Source organism: Salvia splendens, chromosome 8 (assembly GCF_004379255.2).
Source record: "Salvia splendens isolate huo1 chromosome 8, SspV2, whole genome shotgun sequence".
Taxonomy (NCBI): Eukaryota; Viridiplantae; Streptophyta; class Magnoliopsida; order Lamiales; family Lamiaceae; genus Salvia; species Salvia splendens.
In genome coordinates this window covers 29,436,156-29,450,480 of record NC_056039.1, presented here as the reverse complement: position 1 = coordinate 29,450,480, position 14,325 = coordinate 29,436,156, and the positions used below count along the sequence as shown (strand labels likewise).

The 14,325-nt window shown below is 40.4% G+C and overlaps 1 protein-coding gene across 2 annotated transcripts; it reads right to left on the bottom strand.

Annotated features, from left to right (window-relative positions):
- Positions 1 to 9,946: 9,946 nt before the first annotated feature.
- LOC121743497 lies at positions 9,947 to 13,501 on the bottom strand. 2 transcript variants are annotated; one of them, XR_006038286.1, is made up of 3 exons: positions 13,201 to 13,501; positions 11,020 to 12,801; positions 9,947 to 10,200 (listed from the first exon to the last, which is right to left on the bottom strand). XR_006038286.1 is itself a non-coding variant. In XM_042136804.1 (2 exons), the coding sequence occupies exon 2, from the start codon at positions 12,548 to 12,550 to the stop codon at positions 11,738 to 11,740; it is 813 nt and encodes a 270-aa protein (XP_041992738.1). In that variant the 5' UTR covers positions 12,551 to 12,801; positions 13,201 to 13,501; the 3' UTR covers positions 9,947 to 11,737. The 2 variants fall into 2 exon arrangements, 1 of the variants encoding a protein (XP_041992738.1); XM_042136804.1 differs by having other exon boundaries at positions 9,947 to 12,801.
- Between the last annotated feature and the right edge of the window lie 824 nt (positions 13,502 to 14,325).

Here is a 14,325-nt window from a genome sequence, read left to right as displayed (position 1 = left end):
TATTCCTATAGTTTTTTGGAAGATAAGTCAATTCTTGAGTAGCTAGAGGACTTCTGCAAATTTATAGATGATCTTGAGGCTGTTGATGTGAAGATTGGTGATGAAGATAAAGCCATCTTGGTACTCAATGCCCTTCCCAATTCGTATGATCAGATGAGGGATGCCATATTGTATGGAAGAGACAAGCAGATCATTTTTGCTGAGGTTCATGCCGCACTCATGGCCAAGGAATTACAAAATGGAGCAATGACTAGATCTGATCCACAACCAGAGTATCTGAACATCAAGAAATTCAGTAAGAAGAAGTTAAATAAGAAGAATGGAGAATCGAAGGCTGAGATTTCTGGAGTTGAAGAAACTCATTCTTTCCATTGGTGCAAGAAGCCAGGGCATTTAAAATGAGACTGCTATGCATAGAAGAAGAAGCAGGCCAGTGAAGGGAACTCTCATTCAAATAATGTGAAGGTGCCTGAGGTGATGAATGTGACCAATAAATGTGAGAGAGGATTCTGGATCATGGATCCCAGTTGCTCATTTCATATGTGTCCCACAAGAGAGTGGTTTCAGAATTTGAAGGAGGCACATGGTACTGTGCTCCTAGGAAATAATCAGACCTGCTGCATCAGAGGGGTAGGTAACATCATGTTGAGGGTTGATGATGGATCTATCAAGGTGCTGTCAGAGGTTAGATACATTCCTGAAGTCAAAAGGAACTTGATATCTCTGGGAACTTTGGAGAAGAAGGGATATTCTTTCATATCAGAGAATTGTGAGATGAAAATATGCAAGAATTCTCAAGTAAAGATGTCTTCAAGAAGGAATGGAAGCTTGTATTATCTTCAGGCAGCAGTCATTGAAGGTGAGTCACATTCAATAACCATACCAGATTTAAAGACTTGGCATCAAAGATTAGGACATCCTGCAGATGGAAGCTTGAAGGGTCTGGTCAAGAATGGCTTGATAGAAGCCAGTGCAGGGGAGACAATGGAAGTTTGTGAGGACTGCTTACTAGGAAAGTCAAAGAAGCAGAGCTATCCAGCAGGTAAACATAACTCAACTTCCCCCCTTGATTACATACACTCAGATCTCTGGGGCCCTGCACCAGTTAAGAGCCTAGGTGGAGTAAAGTACTACATGTCTATTATTGATGATTGGTCAAGGAAAGTCTGGGTATACATATTGAAAGAGAAGTGTGATGCATTTAAGACATTCAGAGATTGGTGTACAGAAATAAGAAATGAAAAAGGCTCAACACCAAAAGTCTTGAGAACAGACAATGGACTGGAGTATCTGTCCAAGGAATTTGACCTTTTTTGTCAAGAAAAGGAGATTAAAAGGCACAGTCCCAGCAAACCCTCAACAAAATGGAGTTGCTGAGAGATTGAATGGAACCTTGCTTGAGAGAGTAAGATGTATGCTGAGCTCTTCTGGTGTGGGGAGGCATTTCTGGGCTGAAGCAGTCTCTACTGCTGCTTACTTAATCAACAAGTGCCCAGCATCTGGGATAGGTGGAGTAGTCCCTGATGAAAGATGGTATGGTGGAAAGCCAGATTATAGCAGACTAAAGCCATTTGGTTGCAAAGCCTTTGCACACCAGAAGCAAGGAAAATTAAATGCTAGAGCCCTCAGATGCATCATGCTAGGATACCAGAAGGGTGTGAAGGGATATAGGCTTTGGTGTTTAGAGTCTGGTAATCAAAAGATATTGGTGAGCAGGGATGTGGTCTTCATTGAGCACAAAATGCCTTTTCTAGATAAGAAAGATCAACTTGAAGCTGCTTCTGAGACTGTGAATAATGATGCTCACTTTGAGGTGGAGAATGCTGATGTTGCTGGAGATAACTATGATGATCTCTCTGATTCTTATGTTGATGATGGTCAAAGTGAGATCACTATTCCAACAAGAGAAAACACAGATTATGTAAGCACTGATCACATTCAGACAGAAACCTCAAATGCTCAAGGAAATCTCAACGATTATCAGTTGGTTAGGGACAGAACAAGAAGAACAAATATCAGGCCTCCAGTCAGATTTAGAGACACTGAGATGCTTTTCTATGCCCTTTACATAGCTGAGCAGCTAGAATATTCAGAACCAAGCTCCTATGCAGAGGCCATTGCCAGTCCAGAATCAAAGCAGTGGATCCAAGCCATGAAAGAAGAAATTGACTCTCTACTCAAGAATAAAACATGGATTCTTGTGGACAAGGCAGAAATGAGAAAGGTGATTGGATGCAAATGGGTATTAAAAAAGAATATTGAATCAGCCCAGGCAGATAACATCAGATTCAAGGCAAGGTTGGTGGCCAAGGCTTCAATCAACAAGAAAGAGTTGACTTCAATGAAATATTCTCACCAGTTGTGAAGCATAACTCTATTAGAGTTTTGTTGGATGTAGCAGCACGGAGAGATTGGGAGTTGGAGCAGCTTGATGTCAAGACTGCCTTCTTGAATGGGGATCTTAAAGAAACTATCTACATGGTACAACCCCAGGGCTTTGAGGTTCCTGGATCAGAAGGAAAGGTTTGCATGCTCAAAAAGAGCTTGTATGGTCTCAAACAAAGCAGTAGACAATGGTACTTGAAGTTTGGAGAGAATATGTCTAAGCTTGGATTTTGTAGATCCCTATATGATAGCTGCATCTTTGTGAAGAAGCAGAAGAACAAGGAGCCCATATATCTCCTACTGTATGTAGATGATATGTTGATATCAGGGAAGGATATCAAAGAGATAAGAAAGGTCAAGAGCTAGATAAGTGCCATTTTTGAAATGAAAGATCTTAGAGCTGCCAAAAGAATACTAGGCATGGATATAGTTAGAGATAGAAGTAAGGGGAAGCTATGGCTATTCCAAACCGACTACATCAACAGATTTTTGAAGAAATTCAAGGCTGACAACATGAAGGGTACATCCACTCCTCTGGCAGTTCACTTCAAGTTGTCAAAACATCAGAAACCTAAAGATGAGGTAGAGAAGAAGGAGATGCAGCTCATTCCCTATTCCAAAATAGTTGGAAGTAAAATGTACATGATGATTTGTACACGGCCAGACATTGCTCATGCTATAAGCTCTACAAGCAGATACATGGTTGATTATGGGAGGCAGCATTAGAGTGCTTTGAAATGGATAATGAGATATCTAAATGGAGCACACAATCTTGGAATCCTATCCACATCAGAAGGTGGAGTTGAAGGGGTTCATCTGGTTGGATACTGTGACTCAGATTATGAAGCCAATGTTGATACTAGAAGATCTCAGACAGGCCATATCTTTACTTTGTATGGTTCAGCCATTTGCTGGAAATCAAGTTTGCAGAGTGTAGTGGCTTTGTCTACTACAGAGGCCGAGTATGTGGCTCTCACTTCAGTCGTGAAAGAGAGTAAATGGTTGCTTAGATTGGTCTCTGAGTTAGGTATAGATCAGAAAAGTGTGGCGGTTCATTGTGACAACAATGGGGCGATTTGCTTAGCTAGACACCAAATGTTTCATGAGCGTAGCAAGCACATCGACGTTCGGCTCCATTTCATTAGAGATGAAGTTGAGAGTAGGAGGATTAAGGTGTTAAAAATTGACACGGCCCACAACCCTGCAGACATGCTCACCAAGCCGTTGAGCAAAGATAAATTTGAGTATTGTTGCAGGCTAGTAAACTTGTATACTGTGAAATTTTGAGAACATCGAGCCATGACCAGCCAAGGTGGAGATTGTTAGCATTATTGGCTGATCAAGGCGTAATGTGATACGAGGGTACTCGTATCGGTTCCGGCAGCGCGAAGTCACCGGAGAAGGGTTAGGTTCCTTCGCGGGATCCTCCCGTCGAGCAGCCTAGGGTTCTCGGTCAATTAGGGTTTGACGAGATGAACTTGCGGAAAATAAAGTACAATAAAAGATAAAGTAACGATAAAGGATAAACTGAATTGATATTTCTTGAATTATTGAACTAAAGAACAATGTCCACTATTTATAATAGTGGATACTAACTTAATGAGCAAGACAAAAGATATGAAAAAGATATGAAAATCTATAATTAACTAGCTAAATAATGATAATAATAATAATAATAATCGTATCAACTCCCCCACGGTTGAAATCCACCTTGTCCCCAAGGTGGGCACCATGAAGCAACAATGAGTGTCGAGGAATCCTCCTGGGTCAAACATACACAGAATAGTTGAGCGTCTCCTTGCATCAATGCGTCCATGAATGCTCAAGCATAGAGTGTCATTTTGCAGAGGAATCAACCGGGCATCGGCATCGATGAAAGTTGATCGATGATTAATACTTGTAACATCACCAACATGCCAAACCACATATACACATGCAATTACCTTCTTCATATCCTCAATGGAACCATCTTCGTCCTCTTTCAACAAAAAAGAATCAATCTTGTTGCTCAACATTGTAATATCCAACCTGTTATGCTCCACCACATGTATAGGTTCTCGGCAAGTAAAAACAACATTACATGGATCATCTATGCCATCTTTACTACCATAGATTGGTCCACTAACATCAACACTAGAATGAATAACATCTTTTTCCTCTTCATCATTATCAACGACAATTAATTCCATCGAGTCATACCCGAAATTGGAGTCGCACGACAGAGATATTGTGGCTGGTGGAGGCGGGATAGCAACGACAACAGGCAGCGAGCTTCTAGATGGATCGTGATGGAGATCAGCTGGGGCGGCAGCGGTCATCTGTGGTAGGGGACACGATACCGGCTCCGTGTACATGACACTGGCTGTAGGGTCTGGTAGAGGTCGTGTCGCGGCATGTGGATCGCCCAGGCAGCGTTTGTTGCATCCATCAGAGACGTCAGTTGCTTGACAGTAGCAGTCAAACGCTCGAGTTATGAAGCCAAGGCAGCCACCGTTAGGTTCGGTTCAGACTCCGGCGTCACTGGATCACGTGGCATACTGAGAGGCTCCATATGGCCGACGTCGTTGGGAGACATTGCCAATCCGGTTGATAGGGAGGTTGCGGATATAACAATGGCGAGTCTGGATAGGAGTATCCAAATTGCACGTTCTGGCTCTGGAGGTACCAACACGATGTGGGGCTTGGCATGGGCAGTGGCGAGAGGAACGGTCTATTGAACTGGCGATGGACGTAGTCAGTGTAGGTGTATGACATGATGGCGGAAATACGGAGGATGAGCTCTCAATGAAAGCACCAGATGGTACGGAGAAACCCGTATCAATGATAATTGATGAGAATTTGCCGGATATTGAAGGTCCGTTCGCGGGATCCTCCCGTCGAGCAACTGATGAACAAAGACGGAAAAGGAAATTTTAGAAAAATAAAAGACGGAATGATAAAGATAATTATATTTCTTTCATGATTCCTTCAAATGATAACAAAGACTCATATTTATAATACTCCTATGAATAACCTAACTTGGTGAACAAGATAATAAAGATACGGAAAAGATATGGTAATATAATAATAGAGATATGTGAGATATTTTGGAAGATATAATCGTATCAACTCCCCCATGGTTGAAATCCACCTTGTCCTCAAGGTGGGAACCACGAACCTAACAACGAAGAATCTTCCAGGATCAAAAACATGCTCACCAAAATTGAGTTTGGAAGGAATTTTCAACTTTCTTTTCTCACCCAAGCACATCCCCAATACTATTAGCCATCGTTTGATTACTTGCCCACTACCAAGTTTGATATCAATTGGATCCCCTCGTTCAAAAGTGGGATCGAAAATTGTTCCATCAATCAGCTTTCCCTTGTAGTGTATGTTGACCCTGTCACATTCGTGAACCTGCAATGGGGCAGCAGCTGCGGGAATTATTGATAAGGTATGAATCCTATCGGAGCTACACGGCAAGAAGATAGCCGCTGATGGTGGCGGCGGGGCAGCAGCCAGTAGCTGCGCTGTTGAAGAGTCGGGAGACAGCGGCGGTGGTGGTAGTATCAGGACATCAGTGACGGCCAACGGCGTGAGTGTTGAGCTCATCTGGAAAACCCCTTCCACTCCAACTTGATCACAGCTAGGTAGTCGATCAATTGTAGTATTTGGAGAAGGTTTCACTGTTTCATCATTATCAACGGCAATTAATTCTATTGAGTCATACCCGAAAGTGGAGTCGCACGACAGAGATATCGTGGCTGGTGGAGGTGGGATAGCAACGACAACAGGCCGCGAGCTTCTAGATGGATCGTGATGGAGATCAGCTGGGGGTCGCGTTGCTGCGTGTGGATCGCCCAGGCAACGTTCACGTGAATCCATCTGAGACTCCAATTCCCTGACAATAGCAGTCAAACGCTCGAGCTGTGAAGCCAAGGCAGCCAACTGTAGGTTCGGTTCTAAATTCGGCATCACCGGATCACGTGCCATGTCGAGAGGCTCCATATGGCCTACATCGTTGTAAGGAGGCTGATATGGAGACGATGGCGGCTGGAAGAGCTGGTAAGGCTGTTGTGCAGGGTTGTACAGCGGGTTCCCATCAGGAGGGTCAGGTTCAGGGCACGGATAGAACACCGAAGAGGGACTTGGCGCGATAAAGGATAGCGCTGGAATCGGGAGCGCCGGGTCTGGATAGGAGTATCCAAATTGCATGTTCTGGCTCTGGAGGTACCAACACGATGTGGGGCTCGGCATGGGCAGTGGCGAGAGGAACGGTCTATTGAACTGGCGATGGACGTAGTCAGTGTAGGTGTATGACATGATAGCGGAAATACGGAGGACGAGATCACAATGAAAGCATTGATAGCGGAAATACAGAGGATGAGATCACAATGAAAGCACCAGATGATACGAGGGTACTCGTATCGGTTCCGGTAGCGCGAAGTCGCCGGAGAAGGGTTAGGTTCGTTCGCGGGATCCTCCCGTCGAGCAGCATAGGGTTCTCAGTCAATTAGGGTTTGACGAGATGAACTTGCGGAAAATAAAGTACAATAAAAGATAAAGTAATGATAAAGGATAAACTGAATTGATATTTCTTGAATTATTGAACTAAAGAACAATGTCCACTATTTATAATAGTGGATACTAAGTTAATGAGCAAGACAAAAGATATGAAAAAGATATGCAAATCTATAATTAACTAGCTAAATAATGATAATAATAATAATAATAATAATAATAATAATAATAATAATAATAATAATAATAATAATAATAATAATAATAATAATAATAATAATAATAATAATAATAATAATAATAATAATAATAATAATAATCGTATCATAATGCGTGCGTACGGTGAAGTTGCAGTCTACGGTGGAGCTGCAGCTTGATCAAGGAGAAAGGAAGATAGCTTGATCAAGGAGAACGGAAGATAGCCGTTGGAGGCGGTTATGAACTAGCTCAACAAACTCTTGTGCAGATCTCTTTCACTTAAGTTCTAGTATAAGTAGTTAGTTTGTTTATTCTTTGTAGTGTGTGTAAAAATCAATTGTATACATTCACTACTCGATCAATAAGAGTTTTTCATTCGGTTTCTCAAAACAAGAGTTCATCTTCTACAAACTTGAGTTTTCTTTTGTTCTTCGTTTATAATCTTACAACACATCAAGCTTTTTTATTTTAAAAAATTGTCTGTTGAGAAATAACTCTACTTAAAAATTATTAATGGACCTATATACTATCATTGATTATTAGTAATTGGCGCGGTACCTATATGGGTCTAATTGACTTGAGATAATGTGACAAAAGACTTTGGCCTCAAAAAAATAGATGATTTGAGGGCGGAAGTGCGTGTTCTTCTTCTTTTCTTTTCTCTATCATTGCACACAATTATATAGTCCCCACTAGATGATTTATTTATTTCAAAATAATCGATTTCTAAAATTTCTTACGGAAAATGAGAGAACTAAAATAAAATATTTAGTGACTGCCCAACAATCAAATCCGAGAATTGTGATCACGAAAATATCGGTTTTTTTTATCAACTTTGAAGTAAGTACTGTATTAGGTAAAACTTAACATTAAGTTTAGCATCTGCTATTTATAAATATCTGCAATGGATAATATATGTAGAACTAATTCACAGTATAATTTTTGAACAAACACAAAGTTTATTGTTGGATAACACGTAGTTCATTTTAAGATCTTTTTAATTGAATCCTTTTAGATAGAACTTCAACAATAAAAAATGAAAGATCCGACGATTCAGCGTTAGAAATTAGTTCGACATTAATCATACTCCAATGAATATATTTACTATGAATTATCATTCATGATAGATTAATTCCAATAAAAATGACAATTATGATTTAAATCATTTAAATGACATTAGTTCCAATTCTTTTTAAATATAAAAAAATTAAGAAAAACTGAAAATTATAAATAAAGATAGTATTTTCCGAGAGACCAAATGCCAAACTGCCGTTAATGGGTTAAGCTACTCTACTCAAATTTATACAACAACGAAAATGAAACTTTTCATGATTAGAATAATTATTTATATATACTTATGTCACGGTTTACGACCGTGCAAGTGAACTGCAACACTAAACCATATCCAAACAGTTTGCGTGTTATTGCACAGAGATGAGAATATGTCCAAATTCCAATGCACTTTTCATGATATCAATGTATATATGTATATGGGTTGATTATCGCAAAAACTATAATTTGAGATAGGCGGAAAAATATTTCTATATGAATTTAATTTATTTGCAGTGAAATTAATTAATTAATTAATTGTACTGAAAAAAGGAATTTCCGTCACTTAATTATTGTGAGAAGGATTGGGAACTCTTTTTATGTTTCGTTCGGCTATTGGATTTCAAATATTTATGTTGGATTCATCCTCACTTGTTTTACCATATAGTATGTCTAGACTAGTGAATATTGGTGTAAAAGTTTCTCTTTTTTCTAAGAAACTGAATTTATTTTCAACGGGATCTTATTTTGACAAGCTCCAGTAACTTTGGACTTTTTTTTTTCTAAACTTAATCTTATCGCTCAATCTTCAAATGAAATCAATAACCATCTTTTAAAATAAGTTTAACATGAAAGTTGTTTTGGTGTTTTACCATTGTAACTTTAGTCTCGCAACCGTCTTTAAAAAGTTTGATGTATTAAGTTACGCTTTTAAAGATCCTAAGTAGGTGGGCTTCACTAGTTCCCAAGATTTGTGTTATGTATGGACAAACTTCTGTTGAACTAATAATTAAATTTAAGCCTCAGATTTGGTTAAGTCAAAGAAAAAGGTTTTGCCGCTGTTACAAAAGTAGTTTGCACGATTAAATGGTTTGGTATAATTAAGTCAAACAATTTATGTTTTTTCAATTAATTTACTCTCTGTTCCATAGTAATAAAGTCATTTCATTTTTAAGTAAAAATCAACATATTTTTCCACACCTACTTTACTCTCTCCTACTTTTTTTCTCTCTTTATCTTTCTACCTTTTTCATTTTTCATTTTATTCTTCATTTACTTAACTCACCTAACATAATTTTTCTTAATCTCCGTGCCGAAAAGAAACGTCTTCATTACTATAAAACGGGGGAATACAATACAAACAATATTTGGGATGAATGGGCCACAAAATTATGACTTAAGGTCACTAATGTGGTAGCCCACCCAGCCAATCTGTAATTATATCAAACTGGCCGGTAAATTCTTGATCTGTAAACTGTAATAATAATCACAATGATATGTTATGTGGTTTTTTCTGAGTCAATTTTCTATAGCCAAATATCTCGAATTCGAAGAAATACCAATGAATTACGAGAAGCATATTTGTATTATTGGACTGCGTACCTATAATCTTAGGACTAAATTGGGTTGGAACTTGGAAAGTAGCTAAATGATAATCAGCACATTCGGTTGACCATGGTGTTGTTCAATTAATAATCATTCAATGAACAACTTAGTTTAATTCCATGTGTAGTAATTTGTGATGGACACGGTTAAAAAAGGAAAAGATACCAAAGAATAACTCTAATTATGCTCCACAATTATACTCTAAGAATAGAATAACAAGATTGATATTTGATTAATATTATATCATAATTACACATGTATCAACTCTATATAAAGGGATAGTCTCTGCAGTAATGAAATATCATCAAAGTATCAATTTCACAATTCCTCTCATTGTTCTTCTATCCCTAAATTATGTCTAATACACCATTCAAGATGGTATCAGAGCGGGGGTGATACTCAGAGTAGTCTCATCACTGTCTCGGACCAATCTCAAACCTTTTAGCCAAAACCCGGCAGATCCTGCAGAGACAAAAACATGTCAGACAACGACGAACCACCAAAACCAACGGAAACAGAGCAATTCGCTCGAATGTTTGCCGAATTTATGCGTGCAAGTATCGCACAAAGTCAGAACCAAATAATTACCACCAAACCTCCAGAATCAACACCAGAAACCTACAGAATTGATTCCTCACCATTAGTTATTGCAGAGAAACTAAATGGTGACAATTACCCCCAGTGGTCTATCCTCATGAAAGCGGCAATCAATGGGAGGGGGATGATGTCTCACATCACTGGAGTCCCACCCCCTCCGGAAAAAACCGACCAAGCTTTCGAAAAGTGGCAACAGGCTGACCATTGCGTTTTCACATGGCTGAGCCAGAATGTGGAACAGAGGCTAGTAAGCCGATTGACCCAATATCCGACGGCCAGAGACATGGGTTAGCATCGAAGTCACCTATGCTAGCGGGAGTGACAAAATCCAAGTATACGATCTATATGCAAAAACAATCACATTAAAACAGGAGGAGCCACTGGAGGAAATATGGACCCAATTGAACGATTTATGGATTTCCATAGACCGAAGACATCCAAATGAAATGCGCATAAGACATCAACATATACAATACCGAGAACCAAGAACAGAGATTGTTCCAATTACTTATAGCTCTGAATAGCAAGTATGAGAACATCAAAAAGGAGATACTAAGGACAAAACCACTTCCCTCGGCCGAAGCGGCATACGCCATCCTCCGGCGAGAAGACGTCAGATCCAGCGTCCTCAAGACAGAGGACTCCGGCGTATAGGGAATCGGGGCTGGTCTGGCCGTGACTCACCAATGGCAGAACCTTCGGTTCCATCCTCAATGGAACCTCGGCGGCAGCAACGGTGGTGGGTGGCACAAACTGACCGGAGAGGATAAATCAAAACTCGTCTGCTCCCATTGTGGGAAGAAAAAGCACATACGTGAATCCTGCTTCGAAATCCATGGCTACCCGGAGTGGTGGCAAGAGAGGAAAGTCAAACCACCGCCGACATCGCTCAGAAATAGCGGCCAAGTAGCAGCGGCAGTAGGAAGAGGAGAACCGGTCGCCGCCATCGGGAGCAACTTGGGAGCCGCTAACAACTGAGGCGGCAACCCGGGGATGGAAGCTACAACGACCGGAGTCGCAACAGTCGCCAAGGGAGGAGGCGACGCCGAATCGTCGGATAAGGGAGGTAATGAAACAGAGGCGCCGAATTTGGGAGGTAAATTAGGGTTTGGGAATTTATTCCCAAACCCCCACACTTTCTTACTCCCTAATAAGGACCCCCCCTCCTGGAAAATTGCTAATTGGACCCCAGAAATTGCAAATCGACCCCCATACTTCCAAAAATCCCAAACTGTACACCACACAACAGAAAATCACTAAAAATAACCCCAGAGTTAGTAACAATTTCAAAACAGTCCCACTACTGTGTGAAAATCGATTTCAGATACTTGAACATTTGCCTGCATCTTATGCCTTGTCCGTTACCTCTGGTGGTGGTGGTGGTGGTGTCTACAGATTTTTTTCACAAATTTACCTGCTTGTGCTCACTTGGTGATTCTATGTTCTCCAATGGGTTTGATCTTGGAAGTAATTTAAGCTTTGGTCTTTCTGATAATTCTGTAGACAACTGAAACTCAGCCCCTACAGGTTTCAAAGAGGACTGGATTGATTGGAAACCATTAACAGTAGCAGCAGTGTATTTCTCATTTGAATCCACACGTATTGCAGATTTAGACCTCTCATAAGATTGAGGTGCCTCCTTTCCACCACCATGAATCCCATCTCTGAATGTTAGACTTCTTTCAGCATGCATTACCAAACCATTGTCTTGATAGTCAGAGTCAGCAACCACATCTAACCTATTGTAGCTTTTCCTAGTGTATGCATTGCTAGAACTATACTCAAACTTTCCCTCAGTTTCGGGACGTCCTAAAACTGCAACATCTTTTCGAGGATTAATTTGTTGTTTTGAGCTCCACCGGCCAGATGAGACCTTCTCGAGAGCACTGGCATGGGCTAACTTTGTCTCAGCATCTGGAGCTGACCATGCAGCAGCTACAGGCTCTTTCATTCTTGAAGCCTCCTTCCTTATCCCCCAGGCATTTGGATGTGATCCAGCTACTGCTTGCCCAGCATTGCCACCAAAAACTGGATAACTTGACCCATAACTGAGGCTACCACTTAAATATTGATTGTTAGGCTTAGAATTATGCACTTCAACAACCTTCCCTGCGTAAGAGCCACCAGTGGAGCTAGTTGATAGCTGAGATACAGGAATTGAAGGACTACTACCAACTCTATCAGATATAGTATTATCTGCCTTATGCTCCGTCATGCGACTAGATTGAGCACGAAGGCTTCCGTCTGCAACTGTTTGGCGAGGGCCTGAAACCCCATCTAAAGGCTTGCGCTCATCCTCATCGAAATTGACCTATATGGGAACTATGACTTAGAAAAGGAGATTTTTCATCAAGGGTCCCAGCTGAGCCAGCAGATGCTGGCTGCAACCAATGTTCAGGCCTTCCTGCTGAGTTACCCCATGACATTTGCCTATCAAATCCACCACGATCAGCGGGCCTCACAGTCCTGTCAAAGTGTTATGTGTGAGATAATTGACTACAGGTTCAAGTGCCAGTTTACTCTATAATTTCAACAAAAAACGCACAACCTTATTTAGCATTGTACCTCACACGATTTATTCAAGTTACACAATGATAACAGCTCATCAAATAGTGAGATCAAAACCAAAGCCTATTTGAAGACCACCAGAAACTTAAATTCTTTCTTCAACAAATATCAAAATGGCACGCATACGATAAGGTCTATTGCAAAAAGATCAACCGTAAAGAAAAGCAATCATAAGCGTCTACTTGTGAAAGTCCAAGAATATTTAGAAGAAAAAGATTAGCAAAACATATTCCAAAATTAAATTCTGAAAGGTGAGCAATATGTAAATAAATTAACGCAAAGCAAAACTAGACTTACACGCGGGGTGCAGAGGGGAGAGGGAGATCGGAAGGAATGGAACCGCCATGAAAATCCTTGAGCGTCATCGTTGCCTTCTTCTTCGACATTTCCCCTCTCTTTCGATTTGGATTGAATGAATCTCTATAAATTGAATTGTAACTTTTTTAAAATGACAAGAAGAAAAAAATCCGGGAACAGATATTTCTGTGACGAAATCGACAGATAAAAGTATTATTGGAAGATTGAAGGTAGAAGAGGATGGAATTAGGATTTGGAAACTCTCGCTTCGGAGTGTTGTACTTTGCTGAGCACTGTGTAAAAATTTTAAATTAGTAGTTCCCCCTCCCTTCGTATTTTCTCTTTTGAGATTAATTTACATTTTAAGACGATTCAACAATGGTTTCTACATTTCTTCTTAATGGGAAGCAAATCAACAAATTCGCATTATAAGAAAAGCTTGAAAATAGATAGTCTTTAGAAAATGATCTAAATGTAATTGCCACGGAACTTCATTTTTGTCCAAATTTGGGTTCTTCCATATATTTTTAGAAGACTAAAGGCCCTTTTTTGTCCTAATATATGGAGATTTTATGATTTTAGTTCAAAATATTATTTTTAAAATTATTTGATCCCTAACAAAATCACATTTATTCCGAATTGGATGAAAATGATTAAATTTAACTGTCAACGAATATTAATTGAATTTTGACCGGATTAAGTTAATATTAAGTTAAAAATTACACTATCGGAGTCGGTCCCCTCTCCTCCGCCGCCGGAGCCGGTCCTCTCCCCTCCACCGCTGGAGCCGGTCCCCTCTCCTCCGCCGCCGCCATACTGTGTCGGATAGTAAGAGTCGGTCCCCGGAGGAGACCGGTACCCCACCACTCATCTCTATCTGAATTCTCACTAACAAGAATTAGTAGTAGGAAATGGAGAGAGAGATCCATTTCCACAAAAACACTCTTCATCTGCCTCTCCTTTTCCTCCTCCATGAAACTCTCCAAATCAATACTCAGCCCCGGCCACCGCCTCCGCCCTAACAAGGCCACCCCTTTCCTCCTCAAGAAACGCCTCGACAACCCCGAGCCCTCCTCCCCCAAAGTCACCTGCATCGGCCAAGTCAGAGTCAAATCCAAGAAGAAG

Coding starts and splice junctions, on each gene's coding strand:
- LOC121743497 (XM_042136804.1), bottom strand. CDS start 12,550: ATGACGGAGCATAAGGCAGATAATACTATATCTGATAGAGTTGGTAGT.